Genomic DNA, 18,913 nt, shown 5'->3' with positions numbered 1-18,913 from the left:
TCCCACCGAAGCTAATTCACATGCCAGAGCATGAAGCCTTCTACATTTTCAGGTTCTTCATCATGTTAGTGGAGGTGTTGTTCCCTGTCTGTTTAGTGGGGCCAGACCTAAGCCAGGGGAGGATAAGTCAACAAGTCCAAGGGTTGCCCATCTCTGTGTGTCTTACATTTGGTTGCGGAGAGCTGGGATTTATACTGCCCTCGGACCAGCCGGCAGGTGGACCCATCTCCATTGCAGACCCCACAGTTATCTTCCTTGACGGTGCTTCCCAGCTGGTGATCGCAGCCAACAATCTAACAAGAAAGAGAGACGTGTAATTCAACCAAGCACCTACCGATGGCAAAATCCATTATGAGGCCAATCACCAAGAAATAACCCTCCCTTCTTCCCTGAGGGGCCTAAAACATACTTCCCATGAAAGAGCCTGAATTCAACTGGAATTTGAATCAAGATAAGAAAGAAAAAAAGGCAGCATGGGTAAAGATATTTTCAAAGTTCAGATATACAAATAGAAAGAAGGGTAAAAGAAAGAGAATAAGAGAGAATAGGGAGCAGGGTAGGGAATGATGGGGAGAAAGTAAGAGAGATGAGAAGATCCTGAATTACTGATGTTTTAGGGCCTTAATTCAAGAATAACTCCTGTGTTAATAATTATGATTCACTCAAATGACAAAAACTACAACCAAGAGATAATGGTAGCAGGAAACATTTTATAAATGATCTCCATGTTCCACATGGTTCCTTAGAATGTATGCTGCATAAGGATGGGCGATTTGTATGTTGGGTTAATTAATGTATTCCAAGCAGTGAGAACAGTGCTTGGTCAATTGTAGGCCCTCAAAAAATATTTGCTGAGTGATAATGAAAATACTTCCTTTTCTAGCTAGCACTCCAGCTTAAAAAAGAGAATCAGCAAACAGATACAAACTTAGTGTGTGTGTGTGTGTGTGTGTGTAAGAGGAGGGTTGCGTGAAGGGCAGCAGGCATGAACACCATTAAGACCCTGTCATTTGCCTTACCCTGTCCTGTACCAGGCACAGTACGAATATCTCATTCATTCTCAAAAGAGCCATGCAAGTAAGATATCTCCATTCTACGGTTGAGGCCATGAATCTTACCCAAGGTCACTTAGCTAATAAGCAGCAGAGTTCTAAAGACTTCTAGTGAAACATTTACGCCTGGTCCAAATCAGGCCTAACAACATCACAGGCTTTTATAAAGTATATGGGTAATGCCATTTCTGTCTTTCCTCTTTACTTTCTAATATCTGAGTTTTAGAAATTCAAATCCAAACTATGCCAGGTTGTATGGCTTACAGTTCTAGTTAGATCAAATATGGAAAGATTTATTCCACTCCCAAACTATTTCAATTACTCTCTTTGACAAAATAAAATGATAATGGTAGTGACAACTGAAGGGACTTATGGCTTCTCTTCATACAGTCCCCACAGTTTGTCTTGCCTTTCAAAAATCTGGTTGTTAATATGACCAGAGGCTTGAGGCTTGATTTTCTTTTTTATTCCTTTTATTAATAATTGCAAACACACGTTTAGGCGAAGGTTTAAAAACGTAATTATTTAACATTGTGTTATATATGTACTCTATTTTTAAAATGTGGTAATGTGTGTTTTTTCATTAATAGCAAATGAACATCTTTTAAAAAATAGATGAAAAGCAACAACCCCTTCGATAACTGTACATTTTTTTAAAATGCAAAGATGTCAAGAAAACATGGTACTGAGTTCTAAAGTCAGGGACAAAGGCAGATGGGCTCTATCCCTATGGGTTCACTGTAGCTGAGGAGCAGTTTGCCTCAATCTATTCAGAGGCTGCAGTGAGGCCACTTCAGAAAGCAACCGAATTTCATCCCTGCAGTGCCAAGCATGTGCTGGCTTAAGACTTCTTTGGTGTATTTCTACATAACTGCAATAAAATTATTTTCAAAATTCATATCTGTAGATGGGCCCGCCCACGAGCTGATCAATTCTGTATTCACTCTTATATTCTGAGTACAGTGTGAAATGGGATTACAGAAATACTTTATTTATACAAGAATTCATTTAACCGGTTAGGCAACATTTATTGAGGACCTGCTATGAGCCAGGCACCGTGCTAGGAGCAACATTCAATGGTGAATTTCAGCATCTATGGGACCACTCTCATGAGACTTTACAGTCTAGTGGCAGAGGGAGATAGTGCCCAAATCATCACACACAATAAGTGTAAAATGATAATGATGAAAAAAGGTATAAAACACAGACACATGGCGCTCTGAGAGCATAAAATATGGAGAATTCAATTTGGTTAGGGAGGCAAGAGAAGATTTCCCTTAGGGAGAGACTTTTTTGAGCTGAGATGTGAATAAAGAGTCAGAGTTAACAACGGAAGGGAGGTGTCACATGAGGTTCACCATGTCCTTTAGAAATGCCTGGATACTAGCTAATTGGAGAGGAAGCAAAAAACAAAGTTGGCCTCGCCTTAGAGGGACCGAATCCTTTGAGAAAGCATGGCAGTTCTAATTTAGGCAACATTCAAAACATTACTGAGTCTACTATTGTTGTGGTTTTTGGGATTGAAGAGGGACTTAACCTGACAAGATCCTTGACTATGTGGAAAGACAGCATGGGCATCGGGCACAGGAATTTCCACTCTCAGGCATCCCAAATCTAACTGGATTTACTCCTTAAACTATAGGAATTTCAGGTTTCTCAAAGGATTTAAGTTTCTCTGGAAAATTTTTAATGGACTCTGATGCCTGTAATGGAGCCATCTTAGAGATCATGAAAATCTCTCTCTAAGTCTAAAGATTTCTTATGGTTCCAAAACCATTTTAAGTAAAGAACAATTCAGCTTCACAGATCCAAAGTAACAGTAATACTAGGAATAGCTAAATAGAAGGTGACATACTTTAAGAGTAACTTGGCTAGACACCTAACTTAGTGCTCTCAGTGTGGGTTTATGGACCCCAGGATATGAACCAAGTCAGTTTTAAATGGGCTCTGTTTAGCTTCAGAATTTAAAAGACAAACATCTCCCTGACACAATTGTTTTTTTTTCTTCCCTTTCTCTGTTATCAATTCCTCTTCAAGATGCCAAAATCTTCCAACTCAATTATTTTTAGAATGTGGAATATTTTATATCAGATAAAATGTTCTTACTTTGGTCCAAGTGGAAAATTGTTTGCAGGGATATCAGGATAATCATACTTGACATATCTTAATCTGTTGATTTTGAGTAACTATTAGATTAATTAAAATTAGTTGTTACTCTAAGACCTACTATTAATAACAGAGAGAAAAATAAACAGAAATACAAAAATGGGCTTAATTGGCCCTCTGTGCACACGCTATTATTTTTTGCCTAGAATATTCTTTCCCTGTTCTTTATTTGGGAAACTCCTAGTCATTCTTCAAATCCCAAATTAGGTGTCTCCTCAAGAAAGCCTGTCCAGATTCCGGAGGTAACTGCCTTATTGCTGTATGTTTCCATAGCCATTTCTTCATACCTTCATGTGGCAGAGGTTTCTGGTTGTCATAAAATATCCATCTTCTCTTATTTTTCTTGTACTGGACCCCAATTTTATCTGGGTTAGCATTATATGCAGTTAAAAGAATACATTTCTCATTGGTCATGAGAACAAATCATAATTACTGAAATAAAAGTAGAAGTGTTATATGAGGCTTCTGGGAAGGCTACTTAAAAGAAGCTGACTTAGCTGGGGAATGCCTTTTCTGCCCTCTGCCTTCCTACCTTCCTGTTGGCTCTAGCAGCCATCTTGGAAATGAGACAATCTTGAGAATGGAAGCCTTTACTCAGAATGGCAGAGCAGAAAGAGAGAAAGATCCTGTTTCCTGAACCACACTTGGACGGATTACATCTTTTCTTTGGGAGAGAATAAATCCTTTATGTGTCTAAGCCACTATTATTTTGGGTTTTTTTCATGTATACCCAATTCAAATTGTTACATAACTTATATTGAGTTTACTCTATTAACATGTCTATCTCCACACAACATCCTGGGCTACCTGAGAACCTGTGTTTTACTAATCTTGATATCTCTGCTGCTCAGCCCAGTATCAGGCGTTTGAGATGCACAACAAATGCTGCTGAATCAATGAAACACATAATGGTTTGCTAACAGTTCCAATGTAGTTTACAGATAGGCAACCTTAGACTGCAGCCATTGATATACAAGTCTGCAAAAATGTGTGCATGCATGTGTGTAATTATGTATATGTACATGTGTTTTCAACTGTGCACACAAAGAAACAGACATACCATAAATGACAGCAAGAGGCTAAACCTAAACCTCTGTCCTGATGCATGAACAAGAATTGCTGTAAAGGGCTATTATTTTTCAGAGATTATTTCCCAAGTGCACCTATGTTAATTATTAGAGAAGTGTCATGGAAGGCAATGTTTAGGTCACTGAGTTCCCAGACCCACCCCATTCTGGACAAAACATTTAAGTGAGATAATGACCATTCATAACTTTGGCAACTGCATGAAATTTTCTTGCAAACAGTGGAAAACTGAGTATTTTGGTCTAATACAGCTTATTAGTACTCCACTATGAGGTGTCAGCTGGATGCAGTGGTCTGACCTCATCCTCATCCAGAATCATTGCACAGTGTTGCTTATTTTGCAATATTTTAATCTCGGGTAACAAAAAAGTGAGAAGCTCCAGGAAAAATTTAAAGAAAGGCAAAATAGCACCCTGAAACTTACCAAATTAATAGTGTTTTCATTGTTTAGACACCACTAGTGGGTTATCAAGTTCTGCTTTCATATCTTAAATGTATGCTTTTTGTACCCTCTCTTATATACATATATGTGTACAAAGATATGCAGCCCCTTGTCTTATTTTGGAGTTGAGCAAGCACACTTAACACTGCTGATTTTTCTTTATTCTTCTTTCAGATTTACTAAAGGGAGGGAGAGAACCGCCCCCCGACCCACCCCCTTCGCCCCGCCAAAAAAAAAACAAACTAGGATTATAGCATCCAATCCAAGTTGGCTGAGAGACTTAGCATATTGTACAGATTTTAGGCATCAGGCCTGCAGTAGGGGTTTCTTCCTTCACTTTACAGAGCTGATAGTAAGAGAACAGGCAGTATGCAAGACTGAAATTCTCTAGACACTGAAATATGTATAATAAAATGTCTTCATTAGTAGCCACAGGAGAAAGAAAGATCACCATGCTAATAATTTGGAGAACATAAATAAACATAATCCATAAGCCGATATCATGCCTCAGACTGACATTCTTAGGATGGGTTCACACTGGATTCATTTCAAATGGTTTCCCATAAGGACCTCAGTCTAGCATCAAATACTGAGCCAGTGATGTCAAGCTTTTCTTGATCCAACACCATGAGGTAAGAAACTTTTAAAGCCTTCTATTTTCAGCACTGGGAAAGACAAATATGGAAAACTAAACTGTGCAAATCTGGTCATAGCTGCTCTTATTTATATTTACTTAATTCAGATAGAACTTTATGGGTAACAGTGTGATTTACATAGATTATCCTTTATTTACTAATTATTTTAATAAATAGGGGAGGGAGTGCATTTCCAACCTCATCCTCAAAAGATTTAGATATTCATTAATTTGCTTATGCTTACCCTTTCATTAAATAATAAAAAGATTTATAGCATATAAATAACAATAAAATTAAAAAAAATGAGTGAACGGAGCAAAAAGAAAGGCAAAGGTAAGAAAGACAAATCTAGAAATGAGAGAACTAAACATAATGCACACTATGCCGTCCCCTACAGTTGCTAGATGTGATGGGGGAAGGTCACATCTGGATTTGAGCTTCCTAGAAAATAGGAACACATGAGCAGTTGTAAGAGCGGAGAATCTACTGGATCTTTTAGAAAATGTATGCAATAATGTGTTCTTTATAGTAGACAATAAATATTTGTGTAATAAATGAATAAATCAAAAACCACTTAGGAGCACCATAATTAAAGTACCGAAATAATAGATACACATTAATTGTGAGTCTTCTGAAAGACAATGTCATATAACAATGTTCCAATAACATCTGAGCAAATAAATACAAGCAGTTTCGAAGAGGTGGCTCTAATAACCTTTGAGGAAGCCTAATGGTCAGGGGACATTTGATAAAAGCAAATTTTATGCTGGGCGTGGTGGCTTATGCCTGTAATCCCGACACTTTGGGAGGCCAAGGCAGGTGGATCACTTGAGGCCATGAGTTCGAGACCAGCCTGGCCAATATGGCACAATCCCATCCCTACTAAAAATATAAAATTAGCCCAGTGTGGTGGCAAACACCTGTAGCCCCAGCGACTCAGGAACCTGAGGAATGAGAATTGCTTGAGCCTGGGAAGCAGAGGTTGCAGTGAGCTGAGATGGCATCACTCCACTCCAGCCTGGGTAACAGAACAAGACTTTGTCTCCAAAATAAATAAAAGCAAATTTTAAGGAGCCCAAATAAATCGTCCAGGTAAAGAGCATTATGATGGTCTGATTTACTCCAAGGGCAGACTTTGGAGTACTTAGGGCTGGGCTGGCAAAATTCCGGCACATGTGCAGCTATACCTCCTACCAGGACCACAGTAGATATTACTAATCAGCAGCGGCACTTTCTGTCACTGAGGTTTTATGTGGCTCCAGATCCTTAAAGACACTGGGCTCTAGAAGCCAAATCCCATAGACTATAGTTGTCAAATCAGGAAACTAAACCCATTTACCATTTCAGAACCAGAGAAAGGAATTAGTTGCCTACCTTTTAAACAATTATCCATAGATATTATTTATCTTAAGATTTGAATGATTTCAAGTTGAGATTATAACACTGAGGTTCAGAGAAGATAACTTCCCCAAGGTCACAGAGCTGGTGAATAACAAAACCAAAATTCCACCTTGAGATATTTTGACTATAAATTATAGTAGGATACCCATTAACCATGAAAAGGCATAATATACAATATTTATATGGCAATAGTGAGTGGTAATAACAAGTTTGAATATTCTAATCAAGATCACTACCTCTAGAGCTACACTTATGCACAGGGATGAGCAGATGGTTTCATCTGTGATCTGTGACTTAGAAGCACATATAGCAAGTGAATGGGAAGGTGCTCAGCCCCAACACACCTGTAGTCCACACCTCCTACCCCTCCCCCCGCCACACAGGCAGGCATACATAACTCTCTCATGGTTTGTTATGGGTACCAAAATTTCCTCTTTTACACACTTGGTTTTTCGGTTTGTTTTTTGTTTTTTGTTTTTTTTTTGGCTTACAACTAGGGTTTCCAATATGAGAAAATAGAATCTCCAGTAATTCACAAAGGTGCTAACAGTACTCCATGAGCTATGTTTACTATTTCCAAAAGCCTAATGGAAATACATTTACCTGCAGTAAAACTACATAAGGTCATCAAAACACCAATCATCTCACTATACAAATAAGCTGAATCCTGACCTTTACTGTATTTATTTTTTAATTGCAAACTCAGGTCTTTTAGCTATAAAATGGGAAAACAAATTATTACTTAATACATGCAGTGTTTTGAGTAGATGGAAATTTCCAAAACACAAGGCCCATAGGAAAAAAAAATAATAAAGGGCTCCTTTGTGTTAAGAAGTTGGGAACCACTGTTGTAGTCCTTTGTTTGTTGTTCCAATACCCTTGGGAGGAGTAACACATGAAGTTGCTGATTATACTTAAATTAGACCAAATCAACTGAGCATAAGGCATTATGCTGGCTGTTATGGTGCTGTTGGGAATACATTTAGGTGGTAGGTATGGTCTAAATCTAGGTGAGGGGGTTTAATCAGATTATTTCTTCAAAACAGGTGAGAGTAGAAAGGGAGTCAGATCAGTATAACTAAAGGTCAAAGGGGCATGGAGGAGGAGAAAGACAGGAGGGAAACCTGCTTACAGAAGGAACCGTGAACTAGTGTTTGCCAAAACTTGCTATTTTTAGATACATAGCTTCTCACATAATTCTTGTAATAACCTTGAAAATTAGCTACAGTTGTGTCTATTTCACAAAAAGAAAACTGAAACAGAAAGATTACACAACTTGCTGCAAATCGCATTACTAGGATTTGTTGTCACCAGAGTTGAAGTCTAGGCTGAATAGCACTGTGTCATCAGTGAGCATCTCTCTAGTCTATGAGATACCATGTTCCCCTTGATGTTTAGATGGCAATGAAGAGACACGCAGAAGGAGGATGCACATCCTCCCCACACCTGGCATTCTCTCTTCTGGGGTTTAGCAGTCATAGCCAGGACTAGCAAATTTCCTTGCAGGTTCACCAGACCCTTATAACAGACCACAGTGTCCTACAGCATCTATGTGAACGACCACTCTGACCTCACTCCCTCTGGCTCAGTCTCTTTGCTGTTCTTCAAACATAACAAACACTTTCTCATCTTAGGACAGCCCTGAGTTGCTACCTCTGGCTGTAACACTCTTCCTCAGGCACTTCGACGGCAGTTGCCTGACTCTTTGAAGTCTTCGTTTGAGAAAATCAATACCTTCTCAATAAGATCTACTTTGATCAGACTATTTAAAGCTGTATTTCTCCTCAGTCATAATATTTATTTTTTAACTTTTAAGTTCAGGGGTACATGTGCAGGATGTGCAGCTTTGTTACATAGGTATATGTGTGTCATGGGGCTATATTGTACAGATTATTTCATTGCCCAGGTACTAAGCCTAGTACCCAATAGTTTTCTTCTGATCCTGTCCCTCCTCTCACCCTTCACCCTTAAGTAGGCACCAGTGTCTGTTGTTCCCCTTTTTGTCTTCATGTGTTCTTGTCATTTAGCCCCCACTTATAAGTGATAACATGCGGTATTTGTTTTTGTCTGTTTTTTTGTTTTTGTTCCTGTGTCAGTTTGCTAAGGATAATGGCCTCCAGCTCCATCCATGTCCCTGCAAAGGACATAATCTCATTCTTTTTTGTGGCTGCATAATATTCCATGGTGTTTCTTTACCACATTTTCTTTATCCAGTCTATCATTGACGGGCATTTGGGTTGATGCCACGTCTTTGCTATTGTGAACAGTGCTGCACTGAACATACACGTGCATGTGCCTTTATAATAGAACAATTTATATTCCTTTGGGTATATACCCAGGAATGGGATTACTGGGTCAAATAGTATTTCTGTCTTTAGGTCTTTGAGGAAGTACCATGCTGTCTTCCACAATGCTTGAACTAATTTACACTCCCACCAGCAGTGTATAAGTGTTCCTTTTTTCCCACAACCTTACCAGCATCTGTTATTTTTTGACTTTCTAATAATAGCCATTCTGACTGGTGTGAAATGGTATCTCACTGTGGTTTTGGTTTGCATTTCTCTAATGATCAGTGACGTTGAGCTTTTTTTCCATATGCTCTTTGGTCACATAAATGTTTTCTTTTGAGAAGTGCCTGTTCATGTCCTTTACCCATCTTTTAATGGCATTGTTTTTTTCTTATAAATTTGTTTAATTTCTTATAGATGTTGGATGTTAGACCTTTGTCAGATGCACAGTTTGCAAATATTTTCTCCAATTCTGTAGGTTGTCTGTTCACTCTGATGATAGTTTCTTTTGCTTTGTAGAAGTTTGTTAGCTTAATTAGATCCCATTTGTCAATTTTTGCTTCTGTTGGTTTTGGCATCTTCATCATGAAATCTTTGCCAGTTCCTATGTCCAGAATGGTATTGCCTACATTGTCTTCCAGGATTTTTATAATTTTAGGTTTTACATTTAAGTCTTTAATCCATCTTGAATTAATTTTTGCATATGGTGTAAGGAAGTGATCCAGTTTCAATTTTCTGCATATGGCTAGACAGTTATCCCAGAACCATTTATTGAATAAGGAATCCTTTCCTCATTGCTTGTTTTTGTCAAAGATCAGACAGTCGTAGGTGTGCGGTCTTATTTCTGGGTTCTCTATTCTGTTCCATTGATATTTATTAAGCGTATTATTCATTTTCTATCTCCTACTAGGTCAACGATATTTGGATGCCCTGCTCACTGTCCACCTAGAACAGTGCCTGGAGTACAGCAAGCAACTAAAATATGTGTGTTCAATGAATGAATGGATTCAGCCTATAGGCAACACCACAGGTGACAGGGATATATTGCGATTTCAAAGAATTTTCCTCTTTGTCTTAAGCTAAAACATAACAGCTGCTACCATTTAAAATCTCTGCCACTGGTTCCAAAGACCAAAGAACACTCTCTAAAAGAAAAAGATCTCTAAGGACAAATCATTTTATAACACTGTAATCTGAGAGTTTAATTTCCACTTGTCACCTTGCCTGCTATGTCTCTGGTCCTTCACCCACTACTCCAGAATTGCCTTGGGGCATAAATGCTCATTATTTCCAAGTGTACCTCCCTCTGACTTCTTTCCTGCTAGGCACAGTGCCCCAGGCTTCATGCCCTGACTCTGACACCAACTCTGGATCTAGATTCACTTTGTACTTGATCTACTGAGTTCCTGATTCCTGGCTCTTCCTAATAGACTTCAGCTTGGGCAATCCCCTGGCCTGGCTCTTCCCTTTACCTTTTGTGAGCTCCGGCCCTTTGGCTGGTGGTCTGGCTGGGGCAAAGCCACATTCTTTCCACACCTAACCTACACACTCCCACCTCCACCAAAGGGTAGGAACTTTGGCAGCCTCTGTGGTTAAATTATAGAGGAGGACCTGGTTTCATAGGAATAAACTTTTGCCAGGTGCTAATTTTTAAGGGTCCTATTTCTGTCCTTTATTGTTTGAGCTAAGACTGCAAACATTTTAAATAATTTTTTCCTATATTGCCTTTCTTGAGGTCAAGAATCTAAACCATCTAACGGCTGGATAAACACTCTGAAAGGGAAAAAGAGAATAAGTAAGTCTGATTTCTAACGTTTATTAAAACTCTCAGGTGCTCCCAGTCTGATTTATTGTGTTCTCGTCTTATTTACTTCAGGGTCTTGGATAAATTCGTGTATAAATTTATTGCTAAACACATCTGGATTTTTTTGCGTATTTTGGTGAAATTTGTTTCTTTAGTAGTCTTCAGCAAAAATCCTAAGAACTATCCTAGTATAGACATTTGTGCATACAGACACTACAATTCACTCTCAGCAGATGGTCAGGGACTTTTCTTTAGCAGGCTGTCTTCTCCCTCCCCTGCTTCCAAAATTAGGGTGTCTGGAGAATGCAAAACAAAATTATACAAAGGCCTGACCTCTGGCCTTGCTTCTGTCTCTCAGTCTGTGAAGTACCCAAGAGGGAAAGTGTTGAATTTGGCCTCACTTCACATAGCGTTAACTGTAATTCTTTGTGAATTGTGGTGACATCATGGTATACTTTGACATCACTGCTCAGACTCCCTTCTGCTGCTGGGCATACAGTACATAGTTTTTGTTTAAACACAAGAGTCCTTTGTTGAGAAGACAGGATAGCAGCTGGTATTCTGCCCTGGTACAAATGTGGATCTTACTGGAATGTGTCTGTTCAGTAAGTCACCACAAAGTAGCTATTCTAGTATCATGGCTGGAACTCACACGTGTACCTCTGAAAATTTTTCTGGAAATTTATATTTAAAGAGTTTTAAATTCCAGATATGGTCCATAATTTAAACAAAATTCTACACACAATTAAACTCTTGTTTACATGTCTGGATATGTTATCTGAAGTCAATATTCCAACAGCAATAGTGTGCTGGCTGCATTTGTGTGTCAAGGTTAGAGAGGATGGAAAAGGAAAGGTGAAGAGGGATTTATCTATGTCCCCAAACAATTCTCCTCCCATCACAATTGTTCATGCATCTCAGATTCCTAAGTTAGGAGGGCTTGTGTCATTCTTTGGCTCTTACCTCGTTACCTCTCAAAACTTATTACTTTATATTAATTTGAAACTTCTTTGACAGTGCTATCAATATCCTGCTTTCAAAGTCTGTTAAAGACATCCTCAACTGATATATTAACAAATATAACCCTTTTTCCTTCCTGGTTCTCTACTGCCATTTCTGTCTGTCTACATTGGGTCTCTTTAGGGTAGAGCCTGGAGAGAATTGATCAAAAGCAGAGTTTAAGCAAAAGCATCATCTGTAAAGTAACTCTAAACTTCTGTCCCTCAAAAGTATCTCAAATGCATGCACAAGGCAGTGAATTTTCAGATCAGCTTGAGAAACTAAAGATTGTTAATCTAAGATTCTTTCCCAGTGGAAAAAGCCATAGCACAAAATATTTGGATGAGATAGTAAATTTCTTCTGCTAAGAAAATATAATTTTTACTCTATCACAGAACAAATGGAGCCATGACATGACCCCCAGTTCTACCATAAACTTTACAATTGCTAAAGGTATATTTCCCCCTCTGGAAATGTCACACTTAAGACCAACAAGACCATAGTGCTGCATCTCAGCTTTTGATCCACATATTCACTTTCCTCGCCACTGCTTACCCTGGAACATCATTATTTATACCAAGAATCTACGTGTTGTGGAACCCTAAACCACAAAAGAGGCAGCATGACATTGTGATGCAACCAACAACTCAACCTGGATGTGATGGCTTGAATATATCACTCTCAGTATGACTTCAGTTCTCTTGTGAGTTATATAATCCGACCTATTTTATATACTTGTTCTAAGGATTTGAGGTGATAGCTTATATAAAAAGATCCAGTTCATTGCCTAGCACATAACAACTCTGACCACTATCCTGGAATTTCTGGGACAACTCTATTTTCAAATCTTCTATTTCATAGTCTCCAGAATTATCAGACCCCGTGTGCTGATTATTTTGGGGGGGATATGTAGTCACTGTGCAAACAGCAGGTATTTTCTCATTATATATGTGAAATGCATCTGAAGCTATAAAGGGTGCCTTAGGGATCTGGGAACCTGTAGACTCCAAGTCCCACAGCTCTAGAGACAGGGTCAAGTTTGCAAAAGCTCAGATCTATTTCGGCCCCTTTGGATTTGATAACAGCATATAGGAAGTAAGATCACAACTCAAATTCCACTGAAGGAATATACTCTCCTTGAGAGGTCAGAGCAGATGGAGTTCCACTGGATAATTTTTTTTTTTAACTTCCCTCTACCCTGCTTAAGTAGCCAATGAAATACCAGCAAGCGTGGTTGGCTCTTTGGGAAATGACCTCTGGTAGGGTTCTATTAGAAATGAAAAATACTTTTCTGAAATTGCTGTGGAGTAGCAAATCATCTCCTCTGCATTCTACTTAAATTAAAGAGAAATGTTTAGGATTCTGAAAACATCCTTCCTTAGCTCTCCAACTCCAAGACTACTGGTCCGCAGTTAATTCAGGAACCACTTTCAAATATACAAAATCGAGTAACTATCATTAAATATATTTGTCAGCACAAAATAGATTTCTCATTGTCATTCTTCTAAAACCTAAGGTGCTGGGAAAGACATATTTTCAGGGACTGGGACAAGAGTCTGGGGTCCTGTTTTCTCCTATGGAGTTCCTGCCCATATGAATGTATCAATATGCCAGTTGAATGTAATGAAAGAAAGTGGGCATTCAGCAACCCATATTAATATATGGGATATTCAAAATTTATTTATTTTAATGGAGAAGAATCCCTGTATCTAAATGAATAAGCCAAAAGCAAATCAGTTACAATCTTTTTAAAAGGAAAAGTAGTCTTCTGGAAGTCGAGAATTTAAATTCTTATTAATCAGAATTAACAATGAACCAATCAAACAGGAGTCACAAAATCCTAAGAGAAAAGTGAGCTGGCTGATTTTTAATGATCCCAAATTTCCAGGGCCAGATGAAAGGTGAGCTGCTGGATATAGTGATGGGACTGAGCTGGAAATAGCTGACAGCAATTTGGCTACCCCTACTAACTCTAGCCTTGTGGGTTCAGCATAATCAGTTACATATTGCTGAATCACTGCACTATTATGACAATGGAAAAATGAGCTGTTTCTCCTTTCATTTTAGACAAAAGCAAATTCACTCAAAGACGCTGAGATGAAAAGAAATGACTGCATACATTTTCCCATTCAGAAAGATTCAGATTCCACTAACCCCCCACTCACATGCATAGAAATGAATTCTTTTTCTTTCCTGCTATAGTTCTAGTTTAAATCCAGCTGAAACTATAAATTCCAAACCTGACAGAATTCAACACACAGTGTATGTCTAATTAGAGAGTAAAATTAAATCGTGTAGTAACTGGAATATTTAAGTTTAGAAATTTTTTAAACACTACAGTTTTATAATAGTTATTGGTGTTTAGTCAGTTATCCCAAACTAGTTAAAAAGAATTACCTTAACACAGGAATTGTATATGCTATCTCCAAATCCCCCCTAAAAGTACCCAAATTACCTGCTTCTGTACCCTAACCTTACTGCTTCGTGGTGGACCATGGGAAAAGAAGAAAAGGGATTTCCAATTTTTATGGTTCACAACCACAATCAAATTTGGCTATATTGCATCACGCTGCATTTCTTCTGCATGTATTATGTATAAAAAGCATGTAATTTGCAGTAAGTGGTTTATGTCCAACAATGATAGACTGGATTAAGAAAATGTGGCACATATACACCATGGAATACTATGCAGCCATAAAAAATGATAAGTTCATGTCCTTTGTAGGGACATGGATGAAGCTGGAAACCATCATTCTCAGCAAACTATTGCAAGGACAAAAATTCAAACACCACATGTTCTCACTCATAGGTGGGAATTGAACAATGAGAACACATGGACACAGGAAGGGGAACATCACATACCGGGGCCTGTTGTGGGGTGGGGGTAGGGGGGAGGGATAGCATTAGGAGATATACCTAATGTAAATGACGAGTTAATGGGTGCAGCACACCAACATGGCACATGGATACATATGTAACAAACCTGCATGTTGTGCGCATGTACCCTAAAACTTAAAGCATAATAATAATAATAAAAAAAAGAAATTATGAAAATGCTGAATGGAATGATCACCAAAGATTATAGTTTCAAATGTATTGCATAATGCAGTATCAATTAAAAAATTTTGAGTCATTTGAAAAAAAAATATGCAATGCGTTCTTTTCAATACATCTATGTGATTCTAAATTGAAAAGTCCCCATATTCTACAAAGTGGGTCTATCAAATGCCACATTCGATAGAAAAACATATTTGACCATGAATTTTATGGTTTTCAAGAGTTGTTTCAAGTGGATTCTTGGCAGAGTGTTGACCTAGTCTTCGGGCTGTTTTTCAACATTAAAATTTTACAATCGAAAGTTGAACTATCTTCTGTAGGTGCAGGCATGTTCCAGTGAATCACAGGCTGGGATACATATCAAAGGGGAGATGAACACATTTGTTACTAGAAGAATTTTTATGAACATCCTCCCCAGAACATTCGGGCATTGAGTTGTCAGATGATTTCCAACCTCAATTTCAAAATTCTTTTTAATGAGTGTGTTAAGAGCAAGGCTTACATGGATTGCTTATTGTTGGCTGGTTTGTCTTTTTCCCTAAGATAAGAGCAGTTGTTTGTCTCAGTGAGATCTGGTCTTCACAGCTGGAGGCCACAAAACCTTTTGTCTTAGGGCAAGTGAATGGACGTTGTATCTTAGTTGGCAGGAAGGGAGAAAATAACTACTGTCAGCCACAATTATTCTGAAGAGTGGGAAATTACATTAGGAAATTATAGACTGCAGCAGTGGATGATTCTCACTTACCAAACTTGAGGCCGAGAAGAGGCAATAAATAAAAAAATTGGGGGGGAAGGAATTGTGGTGTTTATGAAGTACGGTGTGTGATCAAGTCCTGTCAGGTGTTTTACAGAGTTCGTGAAGAATGTAAAACAAACTCTGCAACTGAACAGGTGACAAAACCAAAGCAACTACCTATATCACCTATCTAGAAAATGACAGAATTGGGATTTAGTCTCTTTAAAAAATGTCATTCCTATTACACTAGGTCACCTAATATACCAGGGGACTTTCAAGCAAACAGTGTGTATCCTCAAGAGGTCGGCCAGCACCACATGTACTAATCAGCTATTCATGTGAGCGCTCTGTTTAGAGAAATGGTTTTTGAGGGAATGTTTGGAGCATTTTGTTTAAAAACCTAGCCCACTACATCTCAATCATATTTCCTAAGTTTATTTCTCAGCACCAAGCTAAAGGCACTCAAAAAACAAAGATATTCCCAAAGGACAGTTTCTCAGGAAACAAAAACTTTCAAAAAGATTCCAAGGCTTTTTCTAATAATATGTAAACAACCCTCTTGAAAATTTATTTTCAATGCTTGCCTATAGCTTGGCTTCAGCATTGACTCGGTTATTACCTTAAACAGAGGAAAAACATCTCCAGTAGCAGTTGGCATGACTGAGGAGAAGGGAGGAGGGAGAGGGAGCGAATGGAAACAAACTGAACTCAGCCCAAACAGCTCGCATCTGGGCGGCCTAACCCTGCAGAGACCTTCTCGCCAAGCCCTGCCAAAAGCCAGCAATCATGACCCCAATATGAACTTTTGGTTTGTACCACGCAGTGTCAAAAAGGAGTAGAAAACCCAGAATGACACACTATCAATTCCAGAGCATGTTGACTTGAACACACAGTTCACACAAGTAGCACCTACCTCTGCTTCCGCCACCCAGCCTGGGTCAAGCGTGACGCAAGGAGAGTGTGTTCCAATATCAAAGCACCTTTATACTCAGCTCTGACCCGTTTCAGTCAAAGGTAAAATAAAAACATTTGGAAAGCATGTGAATGGAATATTTGTACACTTGTTTCTATTTGTGAACCTCAAAAAATTCCACAAAATCAGGAAAATTGGCAGCTTTAGCACCGAAAGTGTTCAAGATTACAGTACCAGGGGTGATGCAATTACAAAATGAGGGATATAGGAAGAGTTACGTGGGAAACTCATCTGAGGCCTGATGCTGTCTCTGGGCCTACACCAAAAGCAGGCTGTCTTTTCTGTTCTTCTTTCCCAAGGTGGAGTGCAGAACCCATTGCTGAGTACGAACATGCTCTTGCCCTAAGATGTGTAGACTGTCAAGATTGCATTCCTGAACCAAGTGTTTTTCTGATAGTTCCACCACTGATAACTTCTTTTGCAATTGGGATTGGAACTGTTTTCGACGTAACTGCTTTTTCATCCACAATGCCAGCCCCTGGGCCTAATTGGATATTAGGGAAAAAAGGCTCATTTTGTTAAGTAGTCATTTAAATTGCAGATGTGGATTCAGCCTGCCAAACATGTACTGGCAATCATAAATCAACAACTGCATAGATAAACAGGTTGCCACTCTCTGAAATACCCCATTGGTATGCAAAGAGGCACAGTTACACTTTTATTTTTTTCCTGCAGAGAGGCATCTCACTATTTTCATGGTTATTTTCTGAGCTTGGGAGCAGAAGAGGGAAAAAAGGTAGGGAAAAATACAAGTGAGAGGAGTTGCATGGCCAAACATTTGTAAATCTCCTGGAGAAGCTGAAGTAATTTTAGTATCATGATCTCCACTACAATAAGCATGTCTTTTAATCAATACTCTTTATGGGAATGGTATTGTCCTAGCTGTTAAAGGGTAAAAGACTCAAAAATTGCAGCAGCTGTGTTCTAGAGGGCTTCATAAACTAAGAGTAGGCATGAGTAGAAGGCAGAACTGGTGGGAATGTAAAATGGTGCAGCCACGGCAGAAAACAGTATGGCCGTTCCTAAAAAAATTAAACATGCAATTACCACGTGATTCAGTAATGTTACTTCTGTGCCTATCTACCTAAAAGAATTGCAAACAAGGACTTGAACATACACTTGTGTGCCTATGTTCACAGCAGCATAATTCACAATAGCCAAAAGGGGGAAACAACCCAAGTGTCCACAGATGCCAAATGGATAAAATGTTGTATATTCATACAACAAAATATTATTCAGCTCTAAAAAGGAATGTAATTATGACACACACTATGACATAGAAGAACCTTGAAGACCTTAGGTTAAGTAAAATAAACTAGACAAAAAAAGGACAAATATTATACGATTTCATTATACTAGGCACCCCAAATTGTCAAATTCATAGAGAAAGAAAATAGATGGTGATTACTGGGGGTTAGGAAGAGGGGAAAATGGGGAGTGTAGAAAGTGAAAGTTTCCTCTTCAAAGTTTTCCTTCTTGTTAAAGAATAAATCCTAAGTGTTAGAAATAATAGTTTATTTTAAAGACTAACTTTCCTCAAGCCTTCTTGCTTTGTGCTAATAACTCTTTGTTAAGCCCTACCCTATGTAATTGTTGGACATGCTCACAGGCACGTTCCAGCTCGCAGCCTATGCCCCTTCCTTATTTGGAAATGTTATTGCTTCCTTAAAACTTTTGTAAGCAACTTCTTCGTTCTTCCTTGTACTTACCTATTTAGGAAAGTTTTAGATTACTAGCAAATCGGGTGTCAGTTTAAGAATATGAGGTCCAGCTCCAGCCAATGGATGCAGGACACAGCAGTAAGGACAACCCAAATGCGTAAGGATAAATATGTCTGCTTTTCCTTTGTTCAGGTGTGCTCTCGCCATTGTTCCATCTGCGACTGAGCACCCTTTCCGCAGAAAGTAAAGATGGCCTTGCCGAGAGATCTTTTGTCTCCATACTATCTTTTCTTTGTGGCACCAATTATCTATTTCTAACAATTTTGGTATTTCTAACAGGGAGTTATTGGTTAATAGGCATAGAGTGTCAGTTTGGGAAGATGAAAAAGTGCTGGATATGGCACAACAATGTGAATGTACTTAATGTCCCTGAACTATATACTTTAAAAGGGTTAAAATGGTAAAATCTATGTTACATTTTACTATAATAAAAAAAGAATAGGAGGCAGAAAAGCAACAGACACAGAAGCAACTAACACAAGGAATACACAGAGCTGTGTCATTACAGAAACAAATAAAAGTAAACATCTGCTATGTGGTTGGTTGTTGAGGA

General features: G+C 38.5%; 1 protein-coding gene across 1 annotated transcript in view; it reads right to left on the bottom strand.

Moving 5' to 3' along the window:
• ADAMTSL1 (ADAMTS like 1) overlaps window positions 1–18,913 on the bottom strand; it is a 445,880-nt gene that overhangs the window by 286,745 nt on the left and 140,222 nt on the right. Inside the window, exon 5 of the mRNA XM_003260400.2 lies at window positions 167–293. Within this exon, the coding sequence (XP_003260448.2) occupies window positions 167–293 (127 nt within the window). The remainder of the gene's footprint in view (window positions 1–166; window positions 294–18,913) is intronic.

This window comes from Nomascus leucogenys, chromosome 1a, assembly GCF_006542625.1.
Source record: "Nomascus leucogenys isolate Asia chromosome 1a, Asia_NLE_v1, whole genome shotgun sequence".
NCBI lineage: Eukaryota > Metazoa > Chordata > Mammalia > Primates > Hylobatidae > Nomascus > Nomascus leucogenys.
Note: the sequence above shows the minus strand (reverse complement) of the source record. Positions and strands in the feature narration are given on the sequence as shown.